Genomic DNA, 27990 nt, shown 5'->3' with positions numbered 1-27990 from the left:
TGGCATCCTCTTCTCCTGCTCAGTAGATTTGTTTATCTGATAGTCAGTTGGTATGACATTACAATAACATTGACTTGTGGGGGTTGTCTCATGAAGCCTTAATGGTTTCAATGGTTCCTCATAGAGTAATTTAGGGAGTTCCTTGGCGGAATGGGAATCTTTGTCCCCAAGAGGGCAACCTCTCCCTTTGCGGTTCTGCTTACCGCCACCCCTAGGGGGAATGGTGTGTAGCGGGCTCACCGCCCTAGCCTCACAGGAAAGGGCTCCTCTCTGAGTAGAAGTGATGAGATCTCGGTAATCGTCACAGTGGTCCTCTCTTGTACTGGACTAGTCGGCTTCCTTAGTCCAGGATGCTTGTTTCCAATCAGATTATTATCTTTTAAAAGCAGCAGCAATTCCAAAACATACATTTTTCTTAATTTATATTTATTATTGGGTGGGGATCCTTTTCTTTACTGTTTTGTGACACAATGGGGGTCCCTTCCAGCAACTAATATAACCTAAAAGAAAGTTAATACTTTTGGGGAGATGCCAGGAGCTGGTTTTAGCCAGTTACTATGAAATGTCTTGCCTCTTAAATGAGATGACTTGCAAATATTTTGATAACCGTATATGAAATGGCTCTTGCCTCTTTTCCAGATCCTGACACAGCAGAAGTACATATGGAGCAAACGGGAATCAACTGAGGAAGGCAGACCTCTGGGAGAAGTCGTAGATCAGGTAAGGCCCAGCATGGCCCTGTGGGCCTGAATCCTATACCAAGGCGATTCAGACATGCACTGTTTAAATGGTGCCTATATCTCACTGTTGGTAAGAATTTTTTTTTTTTAATGTTAATTTATTGATTTTAACCTTGCAAAAACAGACAATACAAGAGTAACAAAGTAGGGAGCACCCAAAATGTACAACCGCAAGCAAAGGCCACACTGAGTCTTATAAGGTGACTTCCTTACCAGTCCACGTCCCATGGGGGGGCGAAGATCCCTGAGTGTTTCCACCCTCACGGCCAAAGGTCAGAAACAAGTGGCACCCAGAGTATCTCGGGGAGAGTATTTAAGAGTGATACCGGACCCCCTGGGAGGTGGGGGGAGGCCAGATGAGTCGGGTGACTCCAAAGTCCCGATCACACACTGAATAACTGGGAAATAACATTTCAAAAACCTACCATGGGGAGCAGGCAATTGACATAAGAAGTGACATAGACTCAACAGGAACCCAATACCGAAACAGTGAACCAATTGCCCATCAACCTTCATCCTGTATCCCCCACTAGATGCTTTCCTGCTGGAATGGTTTTCAAGAGTTTCTCTGCCCCTTCGTGTCCCAAAACATGTATTCGTTCCCTTTCGAGGTAACCCTAAGCTTGGCCGGATGGAGCAGACCTGCTTTGACCTCCCTTCCCCCGCTCAAGGAAGGCTTTCTTGATGACATTGAGTGCCCTTCATGTCCTGTAAGTGGCTGGGGAGAGGTCTGGGAATAAATGGATCCTGTGACCCCGATATTCTACCACTTTCTTAGCCGCCTTCAGGATCCTGTCTCTGTAACAGGGGTCACTCAGACACACCAACAGGGTGGGGGCCCACTTTTGAAGCCAGGTTTGTTTGGGGCCAGTTGTCTTAAGCCTATAATATCTGTGAACGTATATTGGGTCGTCTTTTACATTGAGATTAAGTTGTTCTGGGAGCCAGGTTAAAATAAAGCCTATGGGGTCCTCTCCCTGTGTGTCCCGTGGGAGACCAATACACTCGCAATTGGTATACCTATGTTCTGGTGTCCAGCATCTCGAGTCTGGTATGTCACTTTACAGCCCTTCACCATTGGTTCCATTTCCCAGACGAGATTCTGGACCAAAGGGAACGCCCGAGTGCATTGTTTGTTCAGCTCAGTGGTTTTCAGCTCAAGGGTGGAAGTCCCTGTTTCCAACTGGGCCACTTCTCTGTTAACTTATCCAGCTTCCCCTCCAAACCCAACATAGTCTGCTCAGTGCATCCCAGCGCAGCCATGACTGGGTCCCGTGGTGATTGCTTTTCTTGGTTTCGTTGCCCACCACAATGGACAAAGAAGTCGGTGTCCTCCACAATGCACGTTTTCCTCCCCTTTCCAGATGCCATTTCCCTCTATCCTGCAGTCACATAACTGGAGCCAGGTAAGTTTCTCTGAGACCGTTAGAGCCTCCAAAGACTTCAACAGCAAGACAAGGACAGGAGAGGTTTGAAGTATGTAAATAAGGTGGGCCTGGATCCTCTCAATGCGCACCCTCTCAGTCTCCATAGTTAAATTGTATGCAGCGTTCTGATATTCCCTGTTGAGGTCCTCGCTGCCTACCGCAGCACTCACCGCATCAAGGTACCTACTCCTGGTGCCTTCTCGTAAATCTGTCTTTCCATGCAGCGTGGGGCTAGAGCGTCCGCGCTCGCTTAGCGGCACTGTGCTCCCAGCGACCGGCCTGCGTCCAAAAGTGTCAGCAATCCGATCTTAGTCACCAGCATCGAGGCCGCAGCGATTGTGCCACACACACAGGGTCGGGGGCACCCTCTTCACATTCCTCCAGACCCCTGCGGTCCACACACAGAGTGCACCTCTGCGGCTCCCTCTGCCGCCGGGAAAGCCCAGCGTTACGTGCTAGTGCTGCCTTCACAGGATTCAGGCAGGCAATCTATTTCAATTCTCTACAGACAGTGAATTGTCTGTTTGGGTGCCTTCTTGGCGATTTTCACTCCCTTTTACTCGAGGACAGTGGCCCTCCGACGGTCGGGCCTACCCAACTGTGGAGAGCTTCACATTAAGGCAGCTATCTTATTCAGGCTCACTAGGGTCCTCCCTCCTGAAAAAATGGAACTTTTTAGGTTCTGTGAACCTTTTGCTTTTGCCCTGCTAGTTTTTTTGGCCCTTTGACTGTATTTTTTTTTTTTTTTGCCAGGTGGACTACTGCAAAGTCCTCCTGCCACTCAATCCTTTTTGAGGATTCTTAAGACAGAGGTCCTTTTTGAGTACCTCAATGTGGTCCCAGACCCTACAAGTTTGCTGTGCTGTATGCTGGTGGCAGCCGTGATTTAGTTTTGACCTCACCAGGAATGCAGCTTGTTTTACCACATTAGTAGCAGCCCAATGTAACAACATGATACTCATTGTGGTACTAATGAGTTTTTTAAGCTCTGCACATAACTAATTTATTTGAGCTAGCCCTTTCTCTGTGAAAAGCCCATAAGGAGGTGTGCTTACATGGGTTCAATCCGAGTGCAGCCCTGCATCCTCCCAGGCGAGCGCAATCACATTCTGTGTTGGTGGGCTGGAGTGTTTGTTTTATTTAGGACAGGACTGATTTGCTAGCTGCCAGAAATTGTGTTTATGCCTGGTGTGCGATTACAGGGTTGTCCTTAGTTCAGCCTGTAAGGGAATGAATGTGGATATCTAGGGAACACCCGCTCATTCCTCAGATTTCTACCTTAATTTCAGCAGGGTAACCATGAAAACAGGAAAATGGGATGCTGATTTCTTTTTTTTTTTTTTTTTTTTTTTTTCAGGACCATGTTTAGCCATACTGGGGTGTTGCTCTTCCTTCGCCTGGTCCTCCCTGATGGCTGGACTGGCTTTCTTGTTTTCTTGTGGTGAGACTATTTCTGGGTTGCAGCAGTCGTGCTCCCCTGTGAATGCTTCTCACTCAAGTACCTCGAAGTAGAGAATCGGTTTTAGAAGAGTGATGGGCTCACCACTACACTGCCAAAGCTCCATCTTTGTGGTACGAACCCATTGCCCCAGTAATGGGCCCATTCTTTTTTGGCAATCTGGATCTGGCCCCTTGAGCTGGCTGGGTCTCTTTGGTTGGGATCCAACTTCTTCCTGTTTCCTTCTCCAACACTGTCATTCTGAGTACACAGTTGTTTTTCTTTTCATCTGTGTGAATTGTCGCTGGTCTAGTTTTCAAGGTTCTGAATAGCGGTTCCTTTCTCCACATCTGTACTTACCAGGGTCACCCACGTATTCCAGGAAGAATCCTGAGCGATTGCACCATGAGTACCTGCCTGGGTTCTGATGTATTTTTAGGACTCCTCTTCAGGGATCCCTCTAGTCTTGGAGCACTGCGGTGTTGCAGACCCCTCCACCAAGGTTTGCCCTTCCTTTGGCCGAATCCTGCTCTGTATACTTCCTTTTCTAGTAGGCTGGGGCTCAAACCTAGAACTGGAGTTCTCCTTTGCCGTTCTCTGCGACTGGCTACTTCTTTGTTAGCACCTGTCGGTACTTACCTGGCTCTCACTCCTAACCACAGCTTGTCAATGGACGATGTCTGTTTATTTCTATAGGGAACGTGCACAAACTCCTGTAAAGGTGCAGAAATAGGAGGCAGACACAGGAGTGTTGATCTACTTGGTATTCTTTTATTGAACGTAAAAAGAAAAGGGGTAAACGTTTCCTAATCACCAAGAGGGGTTTCCATGCCTCAACAAAACGAATGGTGTCAGAATGTCCAAAATAAATTTCTCCGTCCTGTGCCCAAAACCTAATCTGATCCTCCCACTCTAAACTCAACAAATGTGCAAATCGGAACAAAATGTCTCTTGGCTGACCTCATGCTGCCTTGTTTTGTAGTTTCCAAAAAAAGTTTCAATAAGAAAAGTAAGTTCCAAAAGAAAAGTTCCACGCAGCTTAAATGGGGCTTGTTACACTTCCCCTTGCCTGTCTCTATGCTTCTAGGCAATCTGTTTCCTTTGTTCAATTTTTCGTTATTTCAGTCTTGTTTTACTCTCCTGCCAAGATCTGTGTGAACCTATTATCTGCATAGGCTATTTTGATAGCCTGGCTTCTTTGCCAGGCTTCACACTGACTCACAGCCTTGGTGTACTCTCTTGCCAAGGTCTGAGCCCTTTTTCTTTTGTCAACTACACTTGGTTACTGCCAAGTAGATCTTGTGTTTGTCTTACACCTATGCTGCATTTTATTTCTTTGGGAGCTTGTGTTTTCTTATGTCCAGTATGTAGTCAAATTTGCTTATGTTGTCTTGGGAGTTGGGGTTTGTGTGTATTATGCTGTTCCTTTGGGCTTGTCACATTCTTCGGGGTATTCATATTCTTTGGGGTTTCCTTCTACCCCCTGTCATCCTTGATGTCATCTGTTTTTATGGCTGGAGCCCAATCTCCCCATGCAGTACCTTTTCCTGCAGCTTTGCAGCCTGGGTCGCCTCCGTTTACTTGCTCTCTCGGTCCCAAGGTAAAGTCGCTGGTACTCCGCCCTCTTCGCTGATGAAAACTGTGTCTGGATCTGATAACTAGAGTTTTCTGAGCTCTGATACATGTCTCCTGGGTCCCTGTAAAGCCACTGCTCACTCTACTCTGCCTGGAAACTCTGCCTGCGTTCAAGCATGCGCACTCCACACTCTTACAAGGTAGCGGGTCTGCACATAATTACCGGGCTGGCTCTGAGTTTCTTGTTCAGTTCTACTGCAAGTCACTGTTTTCAGTTTGCTTTTTGGCACTTCCACTTTTCCAACTGCCTCTCAACTCCAGACCACTGCTGCCATGCCACACACACTCTCCTGTCCTTCCTTACTTCTAATGTTTTTATTTGTTTGGGAAGTCAAAGAAAAACTAAACATTTGTTCATGGTTCTCATGTCGTCTTCTTTCTCCATCCCTTTGGGACCTCCACGTCTGTGTTGAAGTCATTGTTTTCATAGGGTTTCTTTTTCTTCTTTTCATCTCAGTACTAACTGTACCTTTTACTGTTATCATCTTAAACCAACACATTGATTTTGATAAGGTATGAAGATTTATAATGGGTAGTGTGGTGGAACATTTGAGTATGGGGATGGGATTCCCTCTGCTAACAGAAGGGACGAAATCCTCTGATAAACTTACTAAAAAGGGTACTTGCCTACGTTTTCCGTGGGCCCATTGTGATTTTACTCCAATGAATTGATTTTTAGCATTTATCCCTGATTTATCACATTATTAAATGCCATTAACCTGGAGTATTTAAAGGGTAAAAAAGTATACAAGATTGTATTACTAATATTTATATGTTTAAAGCCTCAAACTTAACTTAGATCCCTCGTAGGAGGAATCATGCACTATTTATGATGTGCTGATTTAACTTATCACCTGCATTTGAAGTATTCAGCCCTAGAATGGAGATTGTGAGCGACCAAAGAAAATGTAGGATATGTTCAAAGGCAGGGGAGATTGAAAACCTTAAAAATGTAAACCTTTATTGCATCAAATTAGAGCACTTACACTGGAAACTTTTAAACAAATTTGTATATGATAAAGACACCTTAGATGCTGGCTATTTATTTGGACGTGTTGCTTAGCATGAAAATAACAATTGCAGTGTTAAAATGTTGGCATCTGTTGATTTGATGCTGTCAATATAATCCAGTGGGTTTATGATAGGCTTCAAATTGTATAAAGATATTCATTGGACTTGTTGGACATCCACATATTGATGATAAATATTTGTTGATTTTATACATGTATTGTATGATGATTATGCTATTGTATTTAACGCAATAAAATACTGTTAGGTTTTTGTATCTGACTTGTGTTGTGCTGTATCTGCCCATTTCTGGGAGTATATTGTATCATGTAGGTCTGGTATTAGGAGTTTAATTGTATTGTAACCTTCGGTGGCCCTTTGGGGCATAGTTTAGAATTGTTAGCCCTTACTAGATGCACTGGGTATACAGTCTAAATATGTGTTAACTATTGTACTTTGCATGGGCGATGTGGCTAGTACTGGGACTGATAGGATGTAAACTTAGTCCGCTGTTTCCCATCCTCTATGCCACATTTATCCTTCTTTGAAGGGAGGCGGAATCTGTTTTTGTTGGGGAAACGCCCATGAAGAAATGGTGTGCAGCGTGGTTGTTTTTTGAGACAGATCAGAAATGCGTTGCAAACCAGGTGCTGCTGCGCCTGCTCCATCACCTAAGATGGGTGCTGCTGAGGCCCGGAAGTGCGCTGCACCTTCGGCAATGTGCAGTGCTGGGCTGCGCTCCTGTCCGCACTGGGACTGGAGTCTAGATCTTGTGGACCGGTACATGCCTTGTACATTGACGTTCAGAGTGGCCTCTCATGGCTCCCCCTCCTGAGAGAAACGGATTAAGGCTTTGTTGTCCGCAATGACAGCCGAGCTGGAGCGGGACCGAGAAGTGAAACATGAGTGGGCCTGGAGGTATACTGTTGTTGGTGCCATGGGAAGGATCAGGGCCATGGCAGTGCGTCCTGTTTGTGCTGAGGGTGAGGTTGTGGGCCCTGCAGCATTGGCAACCAAGGGAAATCTGCGGGCCTAATATGAAGCTGGGAAGCAAGGCACCAGGATATTATGAGTCTCTTTATAATGAAGTGGTTACTGAATGATCCACCCAAAAATTGGATTGTTAGTCACCAGAATGCCATTGCGTACGCATGAAGTCATCAGAGGTTTGATCCCCCCCCACCCTCTGCTCAAGACACACTGGCGAGTGGCTTGAGCACATGAGGTATGTGGGTAGAGAAGCGCACTTGTACACTCTGTGATGAATCCTACGGATCCCTTACTGAACCCCTGCCTAAAGTCTCCTCCGAGGTTGCCAGGGGAAGGCAGACACTTCGAGATCGTGATCGTGGGGGTGGTGTCCTGCGGGAGGGTTAACTGGGAGGTGAAAAGGCTCAGTCAGGGAAGTGAGAGGAATCTGTGGATGTGAGACATGCTATTTGCCTTCCTCCAAGGAAGACCTATCACAAATGCCAATGTATAGAATCGCTTGTTGCCACAGTAACTTAACAGTTCCACATGTTAAACATCTTAATGTGGGTGAAATCAGCCTGAACTCCTCTGGTATAAATAGGAATGAGATCACTTCTCAAATTCATAGAGCTAGAAACTTCTCTAATTCATAAGGGGGTAATGGAAGGAAATGTGGGAATAATAACCACCATAAGTCTAGAAAGCCTTATTCCTCTTTACAAACAAGAATGATGAATCATTTGTATGATAATACATCAATAAATGTTGTAGGGAGCGGAGATCAATCATCAAAGTAGAAAAGGTTAGGAAAACTAACTTTGTTGGCAGGGACTTCAAGTCCCGTAATTCCCTCAGTACTGGGACGAGGAAGGGGGATGCAGAGGAATACTGCTGTAAGAGCAGTCAGCTAATTAATGTAAACAACCTACACCTGAGGGAGATCGAGAGGCTTAAAAAGCCAACTCGGGTGCAGGCAGAAAAGAAGCAGGAGCAGCTGATGCCGCAATAGCAACAGGAGAGAAGAGAAAGCCGTGCAGGCCGTGTATTCAAAGGAAAGTGAAGCTGGAGGCGAGAGAAGGTGGCAGGACCACTATACACCCAAAAGCGGTGGCGGGTCCTTAGAGGGTTTTTGCCTTGAGTTATCCCTGTTGCAGAGGTTGCGCAGCAGTAGCGATGGAGGTTTGCCCTATTTAGAGACATCAGGTGGTTGGGTTGCACCTGAACCTCTCCGGAGCCGAGGAAGCTCACATTTCCGAGTGGCGCAAGCACAGGTGGACCAGAGGAGGTTGTCCGTCTGGTTGCGAGAAGCCACAATGACAGAAGACCTGCGAACACCAAGCGGAGCGTGAGCGAGCGACTTACCTGGTGAGTTCACAGCTTGCAAGTGACTCCAGATCGCTCCAACGTTATCCACGTGTTCACGGCAGGCAATTTCACTTGCACGCAAGTGAAAGAAGCAGTAATAACAATTTTGAATACAGACTATTCAAAAACGAGAGTTCTACTTATTGAGCCAAAGTGACTATGCAAGCAAACGTGTGAGTTGGTTGAAGGCCCAGAAAGCCTTTGGGGAAGCTTCAGTACAAACAAAAGCTTACATGCAATATCCAAGCCAAGAATATTTAAAATCTCAATACAACAAACATTGCCCAAGGCGAGAGGTGAATATTGGGAACCCCAAGAGCTGGAAGACTTGCTGTTCATGTGTTGTGAAATACAGATCATCAGATGATATAAATACACATTGCCAAAGCCAAGACCGAAACAGAGTAAGACCATACACTGGTCACTATGGTTGTTGGTGTAGAGGGGAAAGAAAGGTGGCAGGTAGGCTGCCCTTCGGGAGAAGATTATCCAGAGCGAGTGGAGCATAGCTGCAGAGGAGTAATAAAGAGCAGTAATATGATTCCTTGTTTCCCCAAAAGCGATGTAAAGTTTGCTAACAAAACCTTGTGATGATGTTGTTCTAAGTTGGAAATTACCACTGAAGCACACATTTTTCTTTTGTGTAGTATTCAAAGTGTAGGCAAGTAAACCTGTATGACAAGTTGCTAATGTAGAAGACCTGGTATAGGTGTACACCAGGTAGCAGATGCGAAAGTGCTAAACTGTGGTTCTAACAAAGACAACTCATTAAACCTGCTGTGGAGGAGTCACTGTTTCTTCAGAAAAAGAAAGTTTATAGCAAATTTTCCTGACAAAGACAATTATTGTTTACTTGAAGGCAAATGTGAAACCTGTTCTCACTCCAGGAGGAGATGGAACATATTTCTGTTAGTACATCGTTGGACAACATAACCTTCTGTTACCCAGTTAAAATTCTCAAGAACTGTGTTGGAACTTTATGGCCAACCAGGATTTCCTTATTATTTTTTATTAGAAAGGTGTAGCAAAACCTTGCACTGACCTGAGTAAGGGGAATTCATCCAGGTTATGAGAAGAGACAGTGGTCCTATTGTGAATTGATTGTTATATACATTTGTTGAATTGAACTGGCTGTTGAATATACAAGTGTGAGACGCAGATATCCTTTTGTTAGAGTATTTCCTTTAGTTTACTTTAGGCAGGGAGATCTAATTGGGCTAGCGAGGCGTTTCCCCAACCTTTTTATTTAATAAAATGGCTAATGTTGAAATCTCTTTACAAAGAATTCCCTCGCATTTCTGACCCCTCTAACTCCTAGCGACAGAAGAGCCTTCTGTCATCTTCCCATAGCTATGACATGCAGCAGACAAAAGGATTTCGGTTGAGCTGGTGCACGTCAGACTACATTGTCTGGCTATGTTTGAGACGCTTGTGACACTTGTTACACTGAACCATGTTGCAGAACTTGTGGAATGGTCCACTAAAACCCTTCTTGGAGATCTTTTGGGTGCACGCCCCTAAACGCTCACGCCAGGAAAAAATACAGTCTGCTAGGGAAAAAAGGTAAAGAGATTCTTGCAAGGATAACAAGTTTTAATCACACAAAGAATAGGTAGGCCAGCGAAGAATTCTGCTGCTCAAGAACATTCTGCCGAAAAATAGTACAAACAGAAGGTTGTAAGGAAACACATTGTCACTACTGACGTGGCTGGTTGGTGAGACCCTATACATGGGCGGCCTGCTCCATAGGGAATACAAGGCTGCTATTGAGCCCAGCACCATCCATCTTCCATTACGTGGGGTCAGCTGGGCTCATCTCCAGGGAATTGAGGTCAAGTTTATCATTAGTAACTATGTAAGACAATGCTACTGTATCATTGTGGCATGCACCTAGGAAACTCGGGGAATGGCACAGTGGGAGGCTTAAGATCTTACTGACTCACACATTCTTCACTCGGTTCATACCGCACTTTCCGCACCCAAGGTATCCACCCTCGCTTTGGACTATTCCATCCTGTACCTCGTATTACAAAGTGTCATTATGAAATAAGGTGGAGGGACTGTGTTCTTTTAGATCTTTTGACCACTGGGTTTATGTTTGGTGGTCTGGGGTCATCTACTATCGCAGAATTTAGGGGTCTTGTTCTGGGGCAGTTGTAGGTGTCATAACTCCTAGTGAGTTGCGTGGAAGTTGGAGGTCTGCTTCTGGCCTGGCTGTGATAAAACGTGCATTGCGAGGCGCCTGGTACTGTCTTGTGGCCTTGCAGGGCGCATTCCTTCTTGGTATAGTATAACACGTATTCGCTACAGTTATGGAACAAGGGAAAGTTTCTATGGCAGAGCAGCATGGGTCTCTCTCTCTCATCAGCGCTTGGGCCTCTTCAGGTTTCTTCAGTGGGTAAGTGCTTACCGCACAGCCATGCAGGGCCGACTGTTTCCACCAGAAATACACAAATGGTTCTGCCTTATATGTGCGCACTAAGTCTACGCATTATTATTTACTATTGTGTTTGTTCAGGGTTTCTTAGCACACTCCCCTGGTACATCGCAAGTTTAGTTAAGGGATTTTGCCTTACTCTAAAGCGCCTATGAGGGTGTGAGAGGTTCATTTCCTTCCCAACATTCCCCTTTTTCGTTATTTCTACAGTAACAAATTCCTCCACATATTCGCGCTCATTTTCTCTTAGAGCGGCCTCATAAGGTGGGGTTCCTTTTACTGGTATCCAAGCTCTGCATACTGATCTCAATCTCCTGCCCTTGCATATTCTTCGGATGTGCATGTCATATAAATGCATCCCCGTCTCCTGCTAGAGCTACCCAAACTTCTTTGATTTTCAGGGTCAAGGGGTGGGACAATGATGGTGTGGTATAGGCAATCTACTTCGTCTCCATAGTAAATAGGGAGCATTTGGGGAAATTGCATGATCAGTTTGTACTGTAATTTCATTTGTATTACAAGCTAGGTTTGAAACACCAATTGAAGCCATCTTCATTGCGCTATTAGACACTGCGTTGGCACAACATCAAAGTCTCATTTGGCACATGCAGAAGATGACCAGGATGAACACGATACCTGGTACCAGCATCTTCATGATTGCTCTTAACTAGGACGGGGCACAGTCGAAGGCGAGGTCGAACCAATCCTCCCCCCCACCCCCACCCCTTGTATTCCTGCTTCCTAGGCTATGTACTGCTTCAATGATGTGAGCTAGTGACCCGTTATGTGTCTTCCGGGGGTACGATTGTGAAACATGAATCCCCAATAGTTTGGCACATGGCTCCTTCCATTGTCATCAGCATATCATGGATGTAGCGGTTCTGCATCGTCATCAACCTTAGGGAACGCAGCTTGACTTTTATGACATTGAACCCATGCTCGGTATTTCTTGCCAACTGGACCAGTTCCCAGCGTACTATCTGCAACCATTTAGCCTTAGCTGCTGCCTGTACGCCGGGTAGCAAAAGTAAGATGAAAAAAGTTTCAACAGAGCTGAATAGTCTATTCTTCAGCAATCTCCCCGAGCAGTGCTGTCGAGTCTTTTTTTTTTCCACTTAAATTTTATTGAACATTTTCCAAACACTTGTTTCAGACCAACAATGGCCTCAGAAAACACAACATATAGAAAACTATTGACATTAGAGACTCACCCATGTCCTCCACGAGGCTGGGATACTCAATAAATTCACCCTGCTGAAAGAACTGCGCCACCCGTTCAAGACCCGCATCCGACCAGCCCTGTGTCCCACGCAGATCCCTTTTACCTAGGTCAATTGGGGAGCCCCACAAAGACAAGGGAGAAGGCCAGGAAGAAAGAGACGAGTTTTCTTTGTTGTCTCTCCAAAGCTCTCACAACACAGACAACGTCGGGTGATTCCTAACTTTAAGCGGGAGGGATTTAATAGGGGACCACAAAAGATCTCTCACTTTCTTGGAATGAACTTGTACATCTTCGATGTAAGACCAATAGGTCCTCATCTCATCTCATCTCTTGAATGCTCCAGCATCACTTGTAGCTGAGCAGCTTTGTGGTAAAGCCTGAAGTCCGGTAAACCAAAACCCCCATACGCTCTTGGGAGCGTCAAGGTGCCATGTTTGATCCTTGCCTTTTTCCCCTTCCATATAAAGTGCTGGACCGCTAAAGGAAGGATCTAAAAAAGGACCTCGGAATGGCGATCAGGAGGGAAGAGAAGAGGTAAAGAAGCCTGGGCAAGATGTTCACCGAGACTGATACCATACGACCAAACCACGGGGCCCAGCGACGCAAATCAGACTTTATCTTGTCTAGGATGGGAGGATAATTTACTTTGAAGAGAAGGGATAAGTCTCTTGAGAGTAGAACGCCCAAATAGGACGTAGCCTTACGCTCGACTCTAATGCCTCCCCAGGACTCCCTCCCCGCAACTTCCGCCTCGGCACTACCCATCGACATCAAGCATGACTTCCCCGGGTTAATTTCCAGCCCCGAAAAGAAGCCAAACTCTCGGATCAAATCCATGAGGTTAGCAAGTGAGGGCTGAATATTGGTCAAGTACGCTAGGACGTCATCTGCAAAAGAGGGAGAGCTTAAACTCAAGTTCCCCACATCGGATACCCGTGAGCCCTTGATGTTCCCTTATGACTATCGCCAGCGGCTCCATCGCCAGTGCGTAGAGAAGGGGTGAAACCGGACAACTCTGACGGGTCCCACTGCAAAGCGAGAGTGAGGCCGAGACCGTCTCATTCACTGCCACTCTGGCCCATGTAAAGTGCCGATATCCAGCCACTGAACCTAGCCCCTAGGTCCATCCTCTGCAGGACCCTACCCATGTAAGCCCACTCAACCCGGTCAAAGGCCTTCTCTGAGTCCAAAGACAACAGATATGCCTCCTCACCTGTAACCGCCACCTCGTGCATTAGGTCCAATGATTTCCTAATGTCTCCCACCCCTGCATTCCTGGAATAAAGCCCACTTGATTGCTGTGCACCAGAGAAGGGAGAAGTGGGGCCAACCTATTAGTGAGGAGCTTGGCCAACACCTTCACGTCTGTGTTGAGAAAGGAAATGGGACGGTAGGATTGGCACTGTTTCAGGTCCTTTCCTTCCTTCGGGATAACCACAGTGCGGGCTGAAAGAATTGACTGGGGGAGACGGCCTGACTCTAAAACCCTGTTGAAGAGCCTAGCTAGGAAGGGAGCTGGGACGAGTCGAAATAATTTGTAAAAGAAAACCGTGAACCCGTCGTCTCCCGGTGTTGTACCCGACTTCATTGAGCTAATTGTATCAATTACTTCTTGCAGGGTAATTGGTCCCTCCAAGGGATCAGATTTCTCAGGGGGCAGACGAGGAATCGAAATGGAATTCAAGAGCCTATCTGTCGGCCCCATCCCCATCGTATTCCGAGTGATATGGGTGCTCGTAATATAGACGGAACTGCTCCGCAATCCCTGGGTCGTCCCTACACCATGCACCACCCGGAAGGGTCAGCGACTCCACCCTCTTATTATTTCTTAGTTCCCGAAGCCTTCAGGCAAGGATCTTGTCAGCCTTCTCACCCCTCTCCATATACCTCTGCTTAAGGAAGGAAAGCTTCCTCTCCGTTTGCCCCACTAACAGGGAGTTAAGGCTCGGCCCACTTGCCTGGGAACATTTGAGACCCAAGTTTGCCCTTTGGTTGCAAGGCTTCGATTTTGTCCCTGAGCAGCCTCATCTCCCTGCATCTCGCCCGCTTTCTTGCTGCCCCTAATCCTATGAGAACTCCCCTAATTGTGGCCTTAAAAGCCTCCCACACACCCACTGTCCCCACCTGCCCGTCGTCATTGATTTCGGAAAACTCCTTAATGGAGGCAAGGGTGGACTGGAACAGTTCTTTGTTCTCTTCAACAGGAGATCGTTACAGGTCCATGTCCTTGGACCAGGGATTCGCCTCGTCAGCCCCAACTGGACCTTGACTAAATGGTCACTTCCACCTCCGCTCCCGTGATCCCCCCACAGATTCTTATCGACTAGAATATAATCTATTCTGGAAAAGGACAAATGGGCTCTAGAGAAATATGTAAATAATGGGTCCTGGTTCCCCCAGGCCAAATGAGTCCTGGATCCCCAATTCATCATTAGTGCTCTGGAATGAAGTCGCCAGCCGTCTCTGGGTCAAAATGTGGGCACAGGGACGCTCGGACCTCCTATCTCGGTCCGGGTCCAGGACCATATTAAAATCTCCTCCCACTACAAGGGCACCTTCGGTAAAAGACATAATTTTAGACTTCATTTCCAACCAAAAGCGATCCTGGGCTTCGTTGGGAGCATAGACCGAGACTAGGGTTACCGTGGACTCTCTCACTTTCCCCTTGACCATAATAAATTGACCCTTGGGGTCCCTACTCTGGGCTTTCGGGGTGAACTGAACTTTTGACGAGACCATAATTGCCACCCCCCTCTTCTTAGCATGACAGGACGCATGAAAAACCCTCTGAATATTCCTGGCTTTCAGCGAGGGTTTCCCCCCCCCCCTTCCCCCCTCTCACCCAGTGGGTCCCTGGAAGAAAGAGAAAGTCCAACTTCAACCGCATGAATTCCCTCACTACCAGGGAACGCTTCCAGGGGGAGTTAAGACCCCTTGCATTCAATGAGCCCAGAGTCGGCAATAGATCAGATTCAGCCATCAGGGCAACAGTAACTCAGCTCTAATTCACTTGGCGTGCAAAACCCCCTGAGACCTCTCCCTTGACCAATTCGCCACAGTCTCCCCACCAAACATTGCTCTCTCCAATGAACTGTAGATCCAAACGGTTGATACCAAGATTTACACCCCTCAAAGGAACGAAATACCCCCCTCAAAACTCCCTCCTTCCCTTTCCCTGAGCGCCTGGATTACCTGCGACATTGAACCTGACGCACGACCAGACCACCAAAGAACGGCTCCACCAGGGCGATTAACAACAATACAAGCCCACAACATTCAGAGCCCCCCCGTCATTGAGAACATATCAAACTGCAGCTACATCCTCCATCCCCATCTCCCCCCCCCCCCAAAAGCACCCACTCCAGATTGAACAGGATCCCCTTGCTCGGGATCGTGAAACCGGGCCACCCCACTACCTCCGACCTCGAGGGGGGGGTGGTGACCCCAGGAGCAAACCTTCAACCCCTTCAAGCCAAGTAAGAGCAGCATAAGTACACAGGCAAGTCAGGTTGCTGGCTGCTCAGGAGATGACGGTGCCATCCTTCTGAATTTTCTATGGCCTCGAATCTGGTGCCTTTCCACAAAGTTGCTGACGTTGCAAGGCTCCGCTGAGGCTCTCTCTATTGGGCTTTCCCTCCCTCGACGCTGGGCCATCCAGGAGCTCCTGGATCACTCTCTGAATATCGACCTCAGTAACCAGAGAGTACTTGTAGCCTTCCACTTCAAACAAGCGGGAAAAAGGATGACACCACCTGTACCTCACACCTTTGGACGGAGCCATTTTGTCAACGGGTTACAGAGACGCCTATGTGACAATGTGAGAGCCGACAAGTCTTGGTAGACTGAGACTTTGGAGCCCTCCCACTCAATGGGCCCTTTCCTCCGTGCCAGCTCCAGGATCTTGACCTTCTCAGAGTAAAAGTGAAATTTCGCCTTGATCGAACAGGGCCCTCTGACAAGCGCGCCCGCCCTATGGGCCCTTTCTATTCATGGCTTGTTGGTGTTCCCCTCATCGAAGAGCTTACTTATAACCACTTTCACTATTCTGGCAATGTCCGCTGACGTCTCTCCATCGCGCTCAGGAATACCTAAAAATCTCAACTTACAGCAACGCTCACTATTTTCTAAATCGTCCAACTTAAGGGCAACCTTCTCCTCTCTTCTCTCCAGTTCCGACAGGCGCGCGTCGAGTTGGGCCTCGAGGATGTCAACTGAAGATTTGTTGGCCTCAAGGGCTTGGACTCTCGTCTACAGAATCAATCTTTTTTATCCAATGAGTCCAGTCTTTTACTAACATTGGCTCTAGATCCGCGAATCTCTTCCAGCAGTGCCGCCATAGTACTACTCATTGATTGGGGATCCATGACATCTGGATGGTCGCTGTTGGACATTGTATAGCTTTCCTTTGCCTCCCCTGGGGAACGGCGAAACCTTTGCAGAGATTTTGCCCAGTCCATTGGGGGGCAGAGGGAGAGACTCCACGGAAGCTTCCATGGCCTCTATGGACTCCAGCAACCCACCTTCACCCTTGTTTCCAGCACAGTGACAAAGGGCATGAACTGGACAAAAATCAGGAAGACAACCACACAGCCAGGGGCTGGTTTTACCAGTGCGGGATAATGCGACTGATGGACGAGCAGGACTCTTGGGGCAACAATGAGGGTACCACTCACGTGGCCCCACCACTCAAATTAGTAGCCAGATCAGCCAGCTAGAAAATGGAGGCACTTCTGGAGATAAGCAAACGGACCAGCAATGGATAAAAGAGGGGGGAAGCTTTGTCTTGGCTCTTGAGTCCTCCGCCCAGGCTGGGAAAAAGAATCAAATCACTGGCCCAGCTCCTAATTCCCAGCCAAGGACTAAGGCCACCACCGTTCAGGAAAGTCAATTGGGGCAGAAAGCCAGAAGCAGATCAAATAAGTGCTCAACTGCCCAAGGCCATGGTCCCCCAAATGATGGGGCAAAGCGGGCCTTTCTCCACCACAATGTGTCAGCCCTCCGGGACACCTCAAGGAATATCCACTCCACCAATCTCTCCCGCCACGGAGGGGGGGTCCCGCCTCCCCCTGCGATCACCAACCTTCACCCCAAGGGTAGGGGAGGGTGAGCACTGATACCATAACTTCTCCAGCATGGGGTCTGGCATGGATTCACATGCTCATCAATATTCCCCATCGTCAGGCCGGGAATCCTCGGTATATAAAAAAATCAGTATCAGTTTCGTTTCTGATCTGTCTTTCTTAGTAGTAACCAATCACTGGTCTCTGGGTCATTCTGCCCCCAGCCAATGACTGCCCTCTCCCTAAGCCCTGCCTCTGGCAGCCATCCTCAGATTTTTACCGCACGTTCAAGTGTTGGAAGTCCTCGTGCTGTAGCTCTCGAGCTTTTGCTGCGTTTTCGCGCTTTTTTCAGGAGATTTTTCTCATTTTTTGGTTAAATGGAGCCTCAAGCTCCACCGTTTCTACATCCGATCAACAGGGATCCGTTTCTGAGTTTTCTACGCCCCTCAAGGGTGAAGATTTCGTTGAGTTGCGCTGTTGGAGGATTCCAGAAGTTCCGAGGCCTACCCCGGACATGGCCCAGGAGAAAGGAAGCTCGACGCCCGGGAAGCTGTTCAGGACCTGCCCTGGATGCCAGCTTCAGAATGTTTTCAAGGAGGACGAGCATTTGTTATGCCTCTACTGTCTCCATGAGAACAAGACGCACACGGAGAAGGACTGCGCGTTTTGTGGGAACATGTCGGAGCGGACCATGAAGGATCGCCATCTCCGTCTCGCCAACTGGCTGGAAGGGAAGAGCCCGTCAGGCGAGAAGAAGAGAAAGAAGTCCGAGCGGTCTTCTAAGTCCTGTGAGGGCGCCCCAGCGACGGGGGCCCAACAAAAGGCTAAGCACCGCGAGTCCGCGGGCACCGGGAGCGCCGAACGGTCGGGCTCCTTGGCTGCCAGGCAGGGCGCATCCTCCCCGGCGCCATCAACCACGAGCCAACGCTCTGGCTCAGGTAAGAGGAAGTCCGAGAACCCGGCGAAGCTTCTGGAGAGGCCGCGGTCGATCTCGAAGATTCCGGCAGAGGTGGAGCGAGGCTCGGACCCTCCCCCAAGGTGAAGGCTCCAGGCGTCCAGAAGGGGACGATGGCCTTAATTCACCCTGCTAAGACCTTGATTGAGGATGTCGCCGCGGCCCTGGCTCAGCCTGTGGAGGCTACACCAGTGGAGGCGCCCTCAGGACCCAGAGTATCCCTGCCACCGCGAAGGGAGTAGTCTTTCTGGCCCATTGAGAAGACCCCCACAAAGTCCTCGTTGGAAAAGGTGGGGGAGGGGCTGGTGGCCATCGTGGATACGGACACGACCTCTGAAGAAGATCTCATCGAAGTCGTGGAAGAGGCCCAGCCCATCGGGAGGGATCCCGACGGGGTCGCCGACAAGGCTCCTCAAGAGCCCTTGCGCCCGTCGTTTCCGGTGCCGCAGGACACTTTGGCGGCCATTTTGTCAGCGATTCAGTCCTTATGTTCGGAGATAAGGACAAGGTTGCCCCTCCCCCCGACAGAGGTACCTGAGACAGACCCGACGGGGGAACCGGAGCCAGGACCTTCCACCGCATAAGAGGAGGACGACGCATCCTACACCACCTCCCCCACCTCTGCGGCCTGCTCTGCCTTCCCCCCGGTCTACTACCCACGGGGATGATACAGACACGGACACGGCTACGACAGGTACAGATGACGACAGAGGCGACGACGGTACATGTCCCCCGTCTCCCCCCTGCTCGGGCGTCCCCGCCCGACGAGATTGGATCCTTTCATGCCATGATTTCCAGGACATCCGAGCTCTTCCAGCTCCGCCCAGAAGAGAAGAAGGAAGGGTTCCTTTACCAACGGCGCGAGGCTAAAAGGAAGACGGTCCTCGGTGTACCGCTTCTTGATGACATCCGGGATGAGGGGCTCGCCCTCCTCAAGAACCCTGCCACGGCGCCGGCAAAGAGGGACCGGTACGAGAAGAAGTACTGGGTCCCCGACGCTGCCCCCTTGTGCCTTCGGGCGCAACCTACCCCGGATTCGGTCGTCTTGGCGGCGGCAAAGAAGAAAGCTGGGGGGGCATCGGCCTCGACATCAACCTCCCCGCCGGACGGCGAGGGCAGGAAGTTGGACACGATGGGACGGCGGATCATCTCATCCGCAGCGACGACTATCAAGGCGGCCAACGCCCTGGCTATCGTAGCCTGCTACGACAGGGAGTTGTGGTTCAAAATCGCCCCTCTGTTGGACTTCCTTCCGGACGCCAAAAGGGCCGAGGCCCTTGAAATCCTACATGAGGGTGAGATTGCTTCGGACCACGCCATCACGGTGTCAACGGACATCGCCGACACCGGTTTCCGTCAGTTGGGCAATGGCGTTTGCTTGAGACGACGAGGATGGCGCAAGGCCATGGATTTCCGCCAGGACGTACAAGCCAAGGTTTTGGACATGCCCTTCGACGGGAACAACCTGTTTGGGAAGGTGGTTGATGAGTCCCTTCAGGCTATCAAGACAGACACAGAGACTGCCTGGGCACTGGGAGTGCTCCAACAACAACGACCGTCCTTTCGGAGCGCCGGAGGCAGACAAGGTGCCTCCAAGGGATCCGGCAGTGGCTCCTCCACGTACTGCCAAGCTGCAAGATCTTCGTCCCAGGAAGCCTACAGGGGACGCGGCAAGTCAGGTGGTGCCTGTCGTCGTCGACAGGGAGGTCAAGGAGGCAAGGCGGCCTCCAAACAAGATTGAACCGACCGTGGGGTCGGGCCCCCTCTGAAACACCCCAGTGGGAGGCCGGCGGGCGAGGTTCGTCAGCGTGTGGGAGTCCATCTCCGCCGATTGTTGAGTGCTGGACGCCCTGGCCCAAGGGCACGCCCTCGAGTTTCAGAAGAAGTGCCCTCGCGTTCCACCCGTGGCCAGGAAGGAAAATCACACCCCTCAACTACTGTTGGAAGTAAGGGCGATGCTCAAGAAGGGTGCCTTCGAGCTCGTCCCAAAGAGGCTTCGGGGCTCCGGAGTTTCCTCAAGGTACTTCCTCGTAAAAAAGAAGACAGGAGGATGGCGCCCCATCCTGGACCTACGACGACTGAACAAGTACATCAAGGCACAGAAGTTCCGTATAGTCGCCCTCCAGCAAGTGCTGGGACAGCTGGAGGATGGCGATTCCCTGTCGTCGTTGGACTTGGAGGATGCGTACTTCCACATCCCCATTCTAAAAAGACACTGAAAGTTCCTCAGGTTCGTGGTCCAAGGGCGGCACTACCAGTTCAAAGCCCTCCCGTTCGGATTGAAGTCTGCACCCAGGGTGTTCACCAAGTGCCTCGCACCGGTGGCGGCGCGGCTGCACCTACAGGGGATCCACGTCTACCCCTACTTGGATGACTGGCTCATCCGGGCAAGGACAAGGGAGCTTGCCGTGGAGCACACTGCGAAGACCGTCCAGCTGCTCACGGACCTGGGATTCTCCATCAACTTTCCAAAATCTCACCTGGTTCCGTCGCAAGTCGCCCTGTTTCTGGGAGCTAAGCTCGACACAGTGGTGCGTCTGGCCTCGCCGTCGGAGGAAAGGACCAGGACCATTCTGGGCAAGGTGCAGCGTCTGCTGGCCACGGACATGGCCAGGGTAAGATTTATCAAATCCCTCCTCGGAATGATGTCTTCCTGCATTTATCTGGTGCGCCTTTGCAGGCTTCGGATGCGCCCCTTACAAGAGTTCCTCGACACCCGCTGGGTCCAGTCGACGGGCAGCTTCGAGGACAGGATCCCTCTCAACGAGACGTTCCGTCAGGTGATCCGGTGGTGGGGTACCCGCTCCCATCTGTCGGCGGGTACGGACTTTCAGACCCCAGCTCACCAGGTGACGACGGACGCCTCCCTGGAAGGTTGGGGAGCGCACTCTGGAGATCTTCACGCGAGAGGCCTTTGGCTCCCGGAGGAGAAGTCTCTCTACATCAACATCTTGGAGCTCTGCGCAGTGTTCTGGGCCCTCAGGTCCTTTCTTCCGTCCCTCAAGGGCAAGGTGGTGAGGATCTTCACCGACAACACCACCACGATGTTCTACATCCGGAAGCAGGGCAGAACCAGGTCCCCTGCCCTATCCAAGGAAGCCCAGGATCTGTGGCATTGGGCCGTCGCCCAGGGGATGTTTCTGGTGCCTCTTCATCTGGCAGGAATAAAAGACATGATCGCCGACTCACTCAGCAGGGAGCTGCACTCGTGCCACGAGTGCGAACTCGAGTGGGAACTACGCCAGGATCAAGTGGATCGACTCTTCCGGCGATGGGGCGAACCCCAAATCGATCTCTTCGCGACGGCGACGAATTCCAAGTGCCGGAGGTTCGCCAGCAGGTTCCCCCAGCCGAGGAGCATGGGCAATGCTTTCTCGTTCACCTGGGACGGCCTATTTCTTTATGCGTTCCCTCCGCTGCCGTTGCTGCTCCGGCTCATCAACCAGCTCAAGAGGTCCCGGTGTAGGATGATCCTCGTCGCACTGGCGTGGCCGAGACAGATCTGGTTCCCGGACCTTCTGGACTTGTCAACGTCCCCACCAGTCAAGCTGCCGACAGACGCAGACCTTCTCTCCAGAGAAGGAGGCGCCATTCTTCACCACAACCCGCTGAACTTGCAGGCCTGGCTCCTGCAGCACTAGAGTTTGGAGGGTACGACATCCCGGCCGACTGCAGAGAGGTTCTCGCAAAGGCCAGGGCGTCCTCAACTCTCAAGTGCTACGGACATAAATGGAAGAGGTTCTCTGTCTGGTGCCGTGCACAGAAGATTAACCCTCTGTGGATTACGGCCCCTCAAGTACTGCCGTACCTACTGTCGCTGGCCGAAGCTGGACTGGCTCACGCCTCCATCAAAATACGTCTGGCTGCAATCTCCCGATATACCAGGACTACGGGACGGGCGTCCTTGTGGTCTCTTCGCCTGGTGAAAGAATTCATGAAGGGACTATTCCGATCATTCCTGCCGGTGAAGGCCCCTGCCCCGGCGTGGGAGCTTAATGTGGTGCTGGCCAGGCTAATGGGGGGCCCCATTCGAGCCTATGCATTCAGCACCTTTGAAGTTCCTGTCATGGACGACAGCTTTCCTCGTGGCCATCACCTCCGCACGACGAGTGGGAGAGATCCAGGCCCTATCTTGCAAGCCTCCATACTTGACTTTTCATGACACGAGGGTGGTGCTGAGGACACACCCCTCCTTTATGCCCAAGGTGCCGTCGGACTTCCACCTCAACGAGCCCTTGGTATCGCCAGTTTTCTTCCCGTCGCCTTCGTCGCCGGCCGAGAGGACTTTGCACTCGCTGGATGTAGCTAGAGCGCTGAAGTTCTACGTGGACCGCACAAAGAGTTTTCGGAAGACGTCACAGCTGTTTGTGAACTTAGCGACTGTGAATCAAGGGAAGGCTCTCTCGAAGACTTCCATTTCCAGATGGCTCTCCGGCTGCATCATGCACTGTCACCGGTTGGCAAACTGACCGCTGCCCGGCCGTCCGAGAGCCCATTCGACCAGAGCGATCGCTGCTAGCAAGGCGTTCCTGTCTGGTGTGCCCCTGCTGGACATCTGCAGGGCTGCGACGTGGAAGTCAACGCACACCTTCACAAGATTCTATTGCGTCGATCGGGACTCCAGGAAGGAGTCCAGGGTCGGCCAAGCAGTGCTGCGCAACCTGTTCGCCTAAGGTGAGCCTGGTGAGGAGGTAAGAGTTGCTTAATGTTGAGCCTGTTGCCACCTCTCGTGGTTGTGCATGTGTGTACTGCTATGTATTCTCTTATTCATGAGCATGTGAATCCATGCCAGACCCCATGCTGGAGAAGGAACAAGTTACTTACCTGTAACTGTTGTTCCCCAGCATGGGTCTGGCATGGATTCACATGCGAACCCTCCCGCCTACCCCTCTGCGGCTCTTCACTTGGTCATACTGCCACTTTACATGCTACCAAATCTGAGGATGGCTGCCAGAGGCGGGGCTTAGGGAGAGGGCAGTCATTGGCTGGGGGCAGTATGACCCAGAGACCAGTGATTGGTTACTACTAAGAAAGACAGATCAGAAACGAAACTGATACTGATTTTTTTCGATACCGAGGATTCCCGGCCTGACGACGGGGAATATTCATGAGCATGTGAATCCATGCCAGACCCATGCTGGAGAACAACAGTTACAGGTAAGTAACTTGTTCCTTCCCGCTTTCTCCCGTCTGGCTCATTCCAGGGACAGCAGCAAACCTGGAGCTCCCGCACCCCTCCTCCTGGAGGACCTCAGCGGTGTTCCGAAGTGCACAACTCGTTGGGGGCCTCCGGTGCCTGCCTGTGGCCGTCCACCCTCCAGGGTGTATACGGCGCTCCGGGCGCAGTAAAGGAGCGGGCTCCGCAGCCCCAGCCCTGACCAGCACGGCTCCGACACCCCTCTCCACCGTCACGCCACCTCAAACAGCAGTTCTTAAGGGGATGGGGCGGCGCAGTCAGGACGGACCTCTGCAGGCGAGTGGGGTCCACTGCTGCCAGCTCAGGCACCCCAGCTCCGGATCCTCTCTCCCCTGCACAACCACGGGGAACTGGAACTTCAGGGGGTTGTGGGGGTGAACGGGACAAGCACAGTCCGAGGCCCCGGGCGGGAGACAAGCAACTGTTGCGCCGCGGGTGGCGGGAATCAGGCCTCCCGCTGCTTCTCTGGCCCGATCACAAAGCACTTTTCCCAGTGAACTCGCCACTGTCATCCCCCGGGTTTTCGCTCAGCCGGAGCCCGGGGGGTTACCTTGTCCGTGGGGGTGCCAACCTTGCTGAATAGGGGGTTCTGCGGTGCGGGGGGGCTCAGACACCCAAAAACACAGTCCTGGAGAGGCGAGCAGCAGAGGTGCTTCAGCACATCTCGGTGCCCCCTGGTGGCTCCTCCTGTTGAGTCTTTTGATAGTTTGATGCTCTCTTCTTTCTTCGTAGTTTATCATATTAGCTTTTCCCGGGTAGGATGTGAAATTCTGGTGGTGCCATTGGGGTTCTGTTCTTCAAACGCTGGGGAGACTGTTGGTATTGTATTGTATTGTGTTGGGTATTGGCCCCCCTTTCAATTGTCCTTCTGGGACTACTAGTAGCTCTGAGTGCAGTGTGGCCAGCAAACAGTAGCTCCTCCATGATGGTGGGAGGTGCAAGTACGCTTGTTGACCACAGACCCAGTAGTGGTCCATCACTGCTGTTGTGCCCCTTCTGTTGCATCGCTCATTGGAGCCGATAAAGACAGTTCCTCTGCTGTGGAAACATAGTTCATAGCTCTCCTCTTAGTGTACTTTCACTGGCTTTTCCATTGCTGCAATGCATGTCAATTTTGTGACGTGCTCTGTCCATATTTGTGTGCATGTTTTTTCCCACAATTGCCACTACTTCCTCTTCGTATCCGGGGAGGTCTTCAGCTAGGCACCCGAGAGTTGTTTCCAACCACTTACTGTTTAAGTACTTCAACCCATCGATCACTAAATATGGTTGTTGTAAGCAATTGAGACCTTTTCTGATTGTTGTTGCATTGCAGGGCGTCTGGATCCACAAGCTCTAATCGCACGCTGTGTGCCTGGAAGGTGCCTTTTATTATGCATAGCACAAGATGAACCACGCATTTTGCCTCTATAATTGGTACTTTCTGTGGTACTAAAACCTTGGGTGCTCCTGATGCATTTGGTATCAATGAGCATAATTACAAACTACTGTTTGTTGTTTGTCTGCCCACTTCACCCATGTCGGTGTACCAGCTATTGGAGTGCTCGAGATTTCTACCGCCTGGATCACCTCCTTCCTGGAAGGAAGGGTCATCAGGGTCTACTCGCAGACTGCTAACGCTTCTCCCTCTCCCATCATTTGTCGAGTACCTCAAGGATCCTGCATTGCCCCAACCCTATACAATATCTTTACCAGACCACTCTTAAACATCCTAGACTCCCTCGGCATAGCCTACACCAACTATGCTGACAATACCCAAATCCTGGTTCCACTCTCCGGCAACTATACAGATGACTCCAACACCCTCAACAAGATCTATGCTACAATTCAGGCTTGGATGGCAGCAAATCACCTTTTTCGAGGGGATTGGGTCCTCCGACGTATTCCATATCTATAACAGTAATCACCACAGCTGTGCTGCTTCGGAAAATCTTTCGGCTCCTCCGTCGATGACGTCGATACGCAGTCCTGGAGGGCCTCCGTTGAGCCGACGTCACCGGATGTTATAAGTAGGACGTACGATACCTGTAGCCTCAGTTCCGTTTTTTATGCGAACGTGTTCGCTTCGGAGATCTCGGCGCACCTCGATTCCACTGAATCCTTTTCTTTCAGTTCTTCGAACCTGTTGCTTCATTGCTATCGAATATGTCGTCTTTGGCTTCTTCCACCCCGCGGTCCGGGTTTAAGAAGTGTCGGGTATGCGGGTCCAAGATGTCCCTGACGGATACGCACAACGCTTGCCTCTGGTGCCTCGGGGAGGACCATGATACGGACGACTGTGTCGACTGCCAATCGCTCACTTCGAAGGCCTTGTGGGAGCGTAAGAAGAAGCTGTCGGTCGGTAAGGTGGCCAAGCCCCGGATGTCGCGTTCTACTGGTCTTTCGACGGACGATTCGAGGGGCGACTCTCTGCATCGTCATCGTGAGTCCGGGGGTTCTCAGTCTGGGAGTCGGTCCCGCCGTTCCTCTCAGGCACTCCAGGAAGCGCTGTCATAGGTCGCCTTCCCCATCCTCTTCTGAGGACTCTGCCCGTCGGCGGGTAGCTTGTCCCAACAAGCATTCCACTCTTGAGGAATGGGATTTGTTCCGAAAGGAGATGTTGGCGATTTTTCAATCGCAGGGCGTCCTCAGACCGGCCACACCGTCTGAGGACGCCGGTCGAGGCCGCGCTTGAGACACTGCTCGTCCGCCTTCGGACTCGAGCAGTCGTCGCGACCACCGGACGCCTTTGAGGTCCCGGTCGGACAAGGATGGTCGCTCTAGGCATGCCCGTTCCAGGTCCCGGTCCTCGACGCCATCGAGACCGCAAGATTCTGTGAAGTCTTTGAAGAAGACATCGTCGCCGGCGGCGCCGAGGTCATCGACAGACTCTCTCGAGGCCCTGCCTCCGAGGAAGTCGTCGATGTCATCGGCGCCCAGGCTGTCGAGAGACACGCTCGGGGCTCCGCCCTCGAGGCCTGTGTCGATGCCGTTGAAGCTGTCGGCGCCACGCTCGACGCCCATTCCGTCGACGCCCTCGACGCCTTTCGAGGCAGCCTTGTCGGAGGTGCACAGTGGCACCCCCCAGAAAGGTGATGGCTAAGGCTAAACATGTCTTTGTGCCTTTTTCTGTACCCTCTTTCCAGCCTCTGGATTATATTTCTGAGGTGGATGAGGGGTCTGAGGAAGGTGAGGTTCCTGCATTGGTTCCTGATGACATTGTTTCTGGTCGCAGTCAACTTGAGGACCTGCGTCAGTTACTGCACGCCGCCAGTGGTCTTGACACCTCTCCGGAGGTGGAGTTTGGTAGGCAGGAGCCTGGCTCGCATGCCGAATCTTCATATCGGCACCTCATGTCGAGGGTCACTGAATATCTGGGTTGGTCTGACCCCCCTGGGGATTTTCAGCAGGATGACCTGACTGAGATCTTGGACCAAGGGCCACCAACTGACCCGGTGCTGCCATTCCATATGGCCTTGCAGAGAAGGGTGGCTGCGGCTTGGACTTCTCCGGAGTCTCTCCCGGCAGTGAGCAAGTCCTTGGCGAAGAAATATCGCCCAGCCAGTGGCGACCCCTGCTACTTGACAACGCACCCTACTCCGGAGAGTTTGGTGGTGCAGGCGGCTACGGCCCCCGCAAAGCAGGCGTCGTATCCTACCATCCCTCCTGATAGGGACGACAAACGTTTTGACGGCTGGGCGAAGAAGGTATTTTCTTCTGGAGGTATGGCGCTTCAGGTTGCCAACTCCGTTTGTGCCTTGTCTCGTTTCACGCACACTCTGTGGAACTGCATTTCCTTAGCGGCTGATCATATCCCCGATGGGGAGGAACGGGATGGTTTCCTTGCTATCGTGCAGGATGGCAAGGACGCCATGTGTGAATCCGCTCAGTCGGGTCTGGGCATGGTTGATTGCGTCAGCCGGTCCATGGCGGCGAGCACCGTAATGCGCAGGTTTGCGTGGTTGCAGAAGTCTGCTTTTGCTCCGGATGTGCAAAGCCGGCTCCTCAACATGCCCTTTGATGGTGAACATCTTTTTGGCAGCAAGGCTGACGAGAGTCTTGAGAGGTTGTAGACCTCGAAAGCTGCAGCGAAGCTGTTGGGTGCTGCAGTCCGCCATCGTCTGCCTTTTCGTCCTAGGGGACAGCAATGGAGGGGAGGTTCCTTTCATTATTACTCATCCTTTGGTAAAGCGAGAGGAGCTGCCAGTCAAAGGGGCAACCGGAGGAGTGCCAGAGGTGGAAAACAAGGTACTTGAGGTGCTAAGGCCACGCAAGCAGTTGCCTCTTTGCCCTCAGGCACTGCCGCAGCCACTTCCACTCAGTCATGAAGCCCATGCTTCGCCGATTGGGGGGGGTGGGGGGGTTTCTGGTGCAGCATCTTGTAGAGTGGTGTGCCATTACTTCAGATGTGTGGGTTCTGGAGATCATAACCCACGGCTACTGTCTTCCTTTCCGGCAGAGGCCTCACGACAATCCACCAGGCAATCTCTCTTTGAAGAGTCCGGATCCGCTCCTTGCGCAGGAAATTCAATCCCTGCTGGAGAAAGGCGCCATA

General features: G+C 51.0%; 1 protein-coding gene across 3 annotated transcripts in view; it reads left to right on the top strand.

Moving 5' to 3' along the window:
* The window catches only part of DAP3 (death associated protein 3), a 996586-nt gene that overhangs the window by 488389 nt on the left and 480207 nt on the right, over positions 1–27990 (top strand). For all 3 annotated transcript variants that reach the window (XM_069650015.1, XM_069650007.1, XM_069650021.1), the window contains exon 8: positions 640–720. In XM_069650015.1, the coding sequence (XP_069506116.1) occupies positions 640–720 (81 nt within the window). The remainder of the gene's footprint in view (positions 1–639; positions 721–27990) is intronic.

The sequence above is a fragment of the Ambystoma mexicanum genome, chromosome 1p (genome assembly GCF_040938575.1).
Source record: "Ambystoma mexicanum isolate Mex_15411 chromosome 1p, UKY_AmexF1_1, whole genome shotgun sequence".
In the NCBI taxonomy this organism is placed as follows: Eukaryota; Metazoa; Chordata; class Amphibia; order Caudata; family Ambystomatidae; genus Ambystoma; species Ambystoma mexicanum.
Note: the sequence above shows the minus strand (reverse complement) of the source record. Positions and strands in the feature narration are given on the sequence as shown.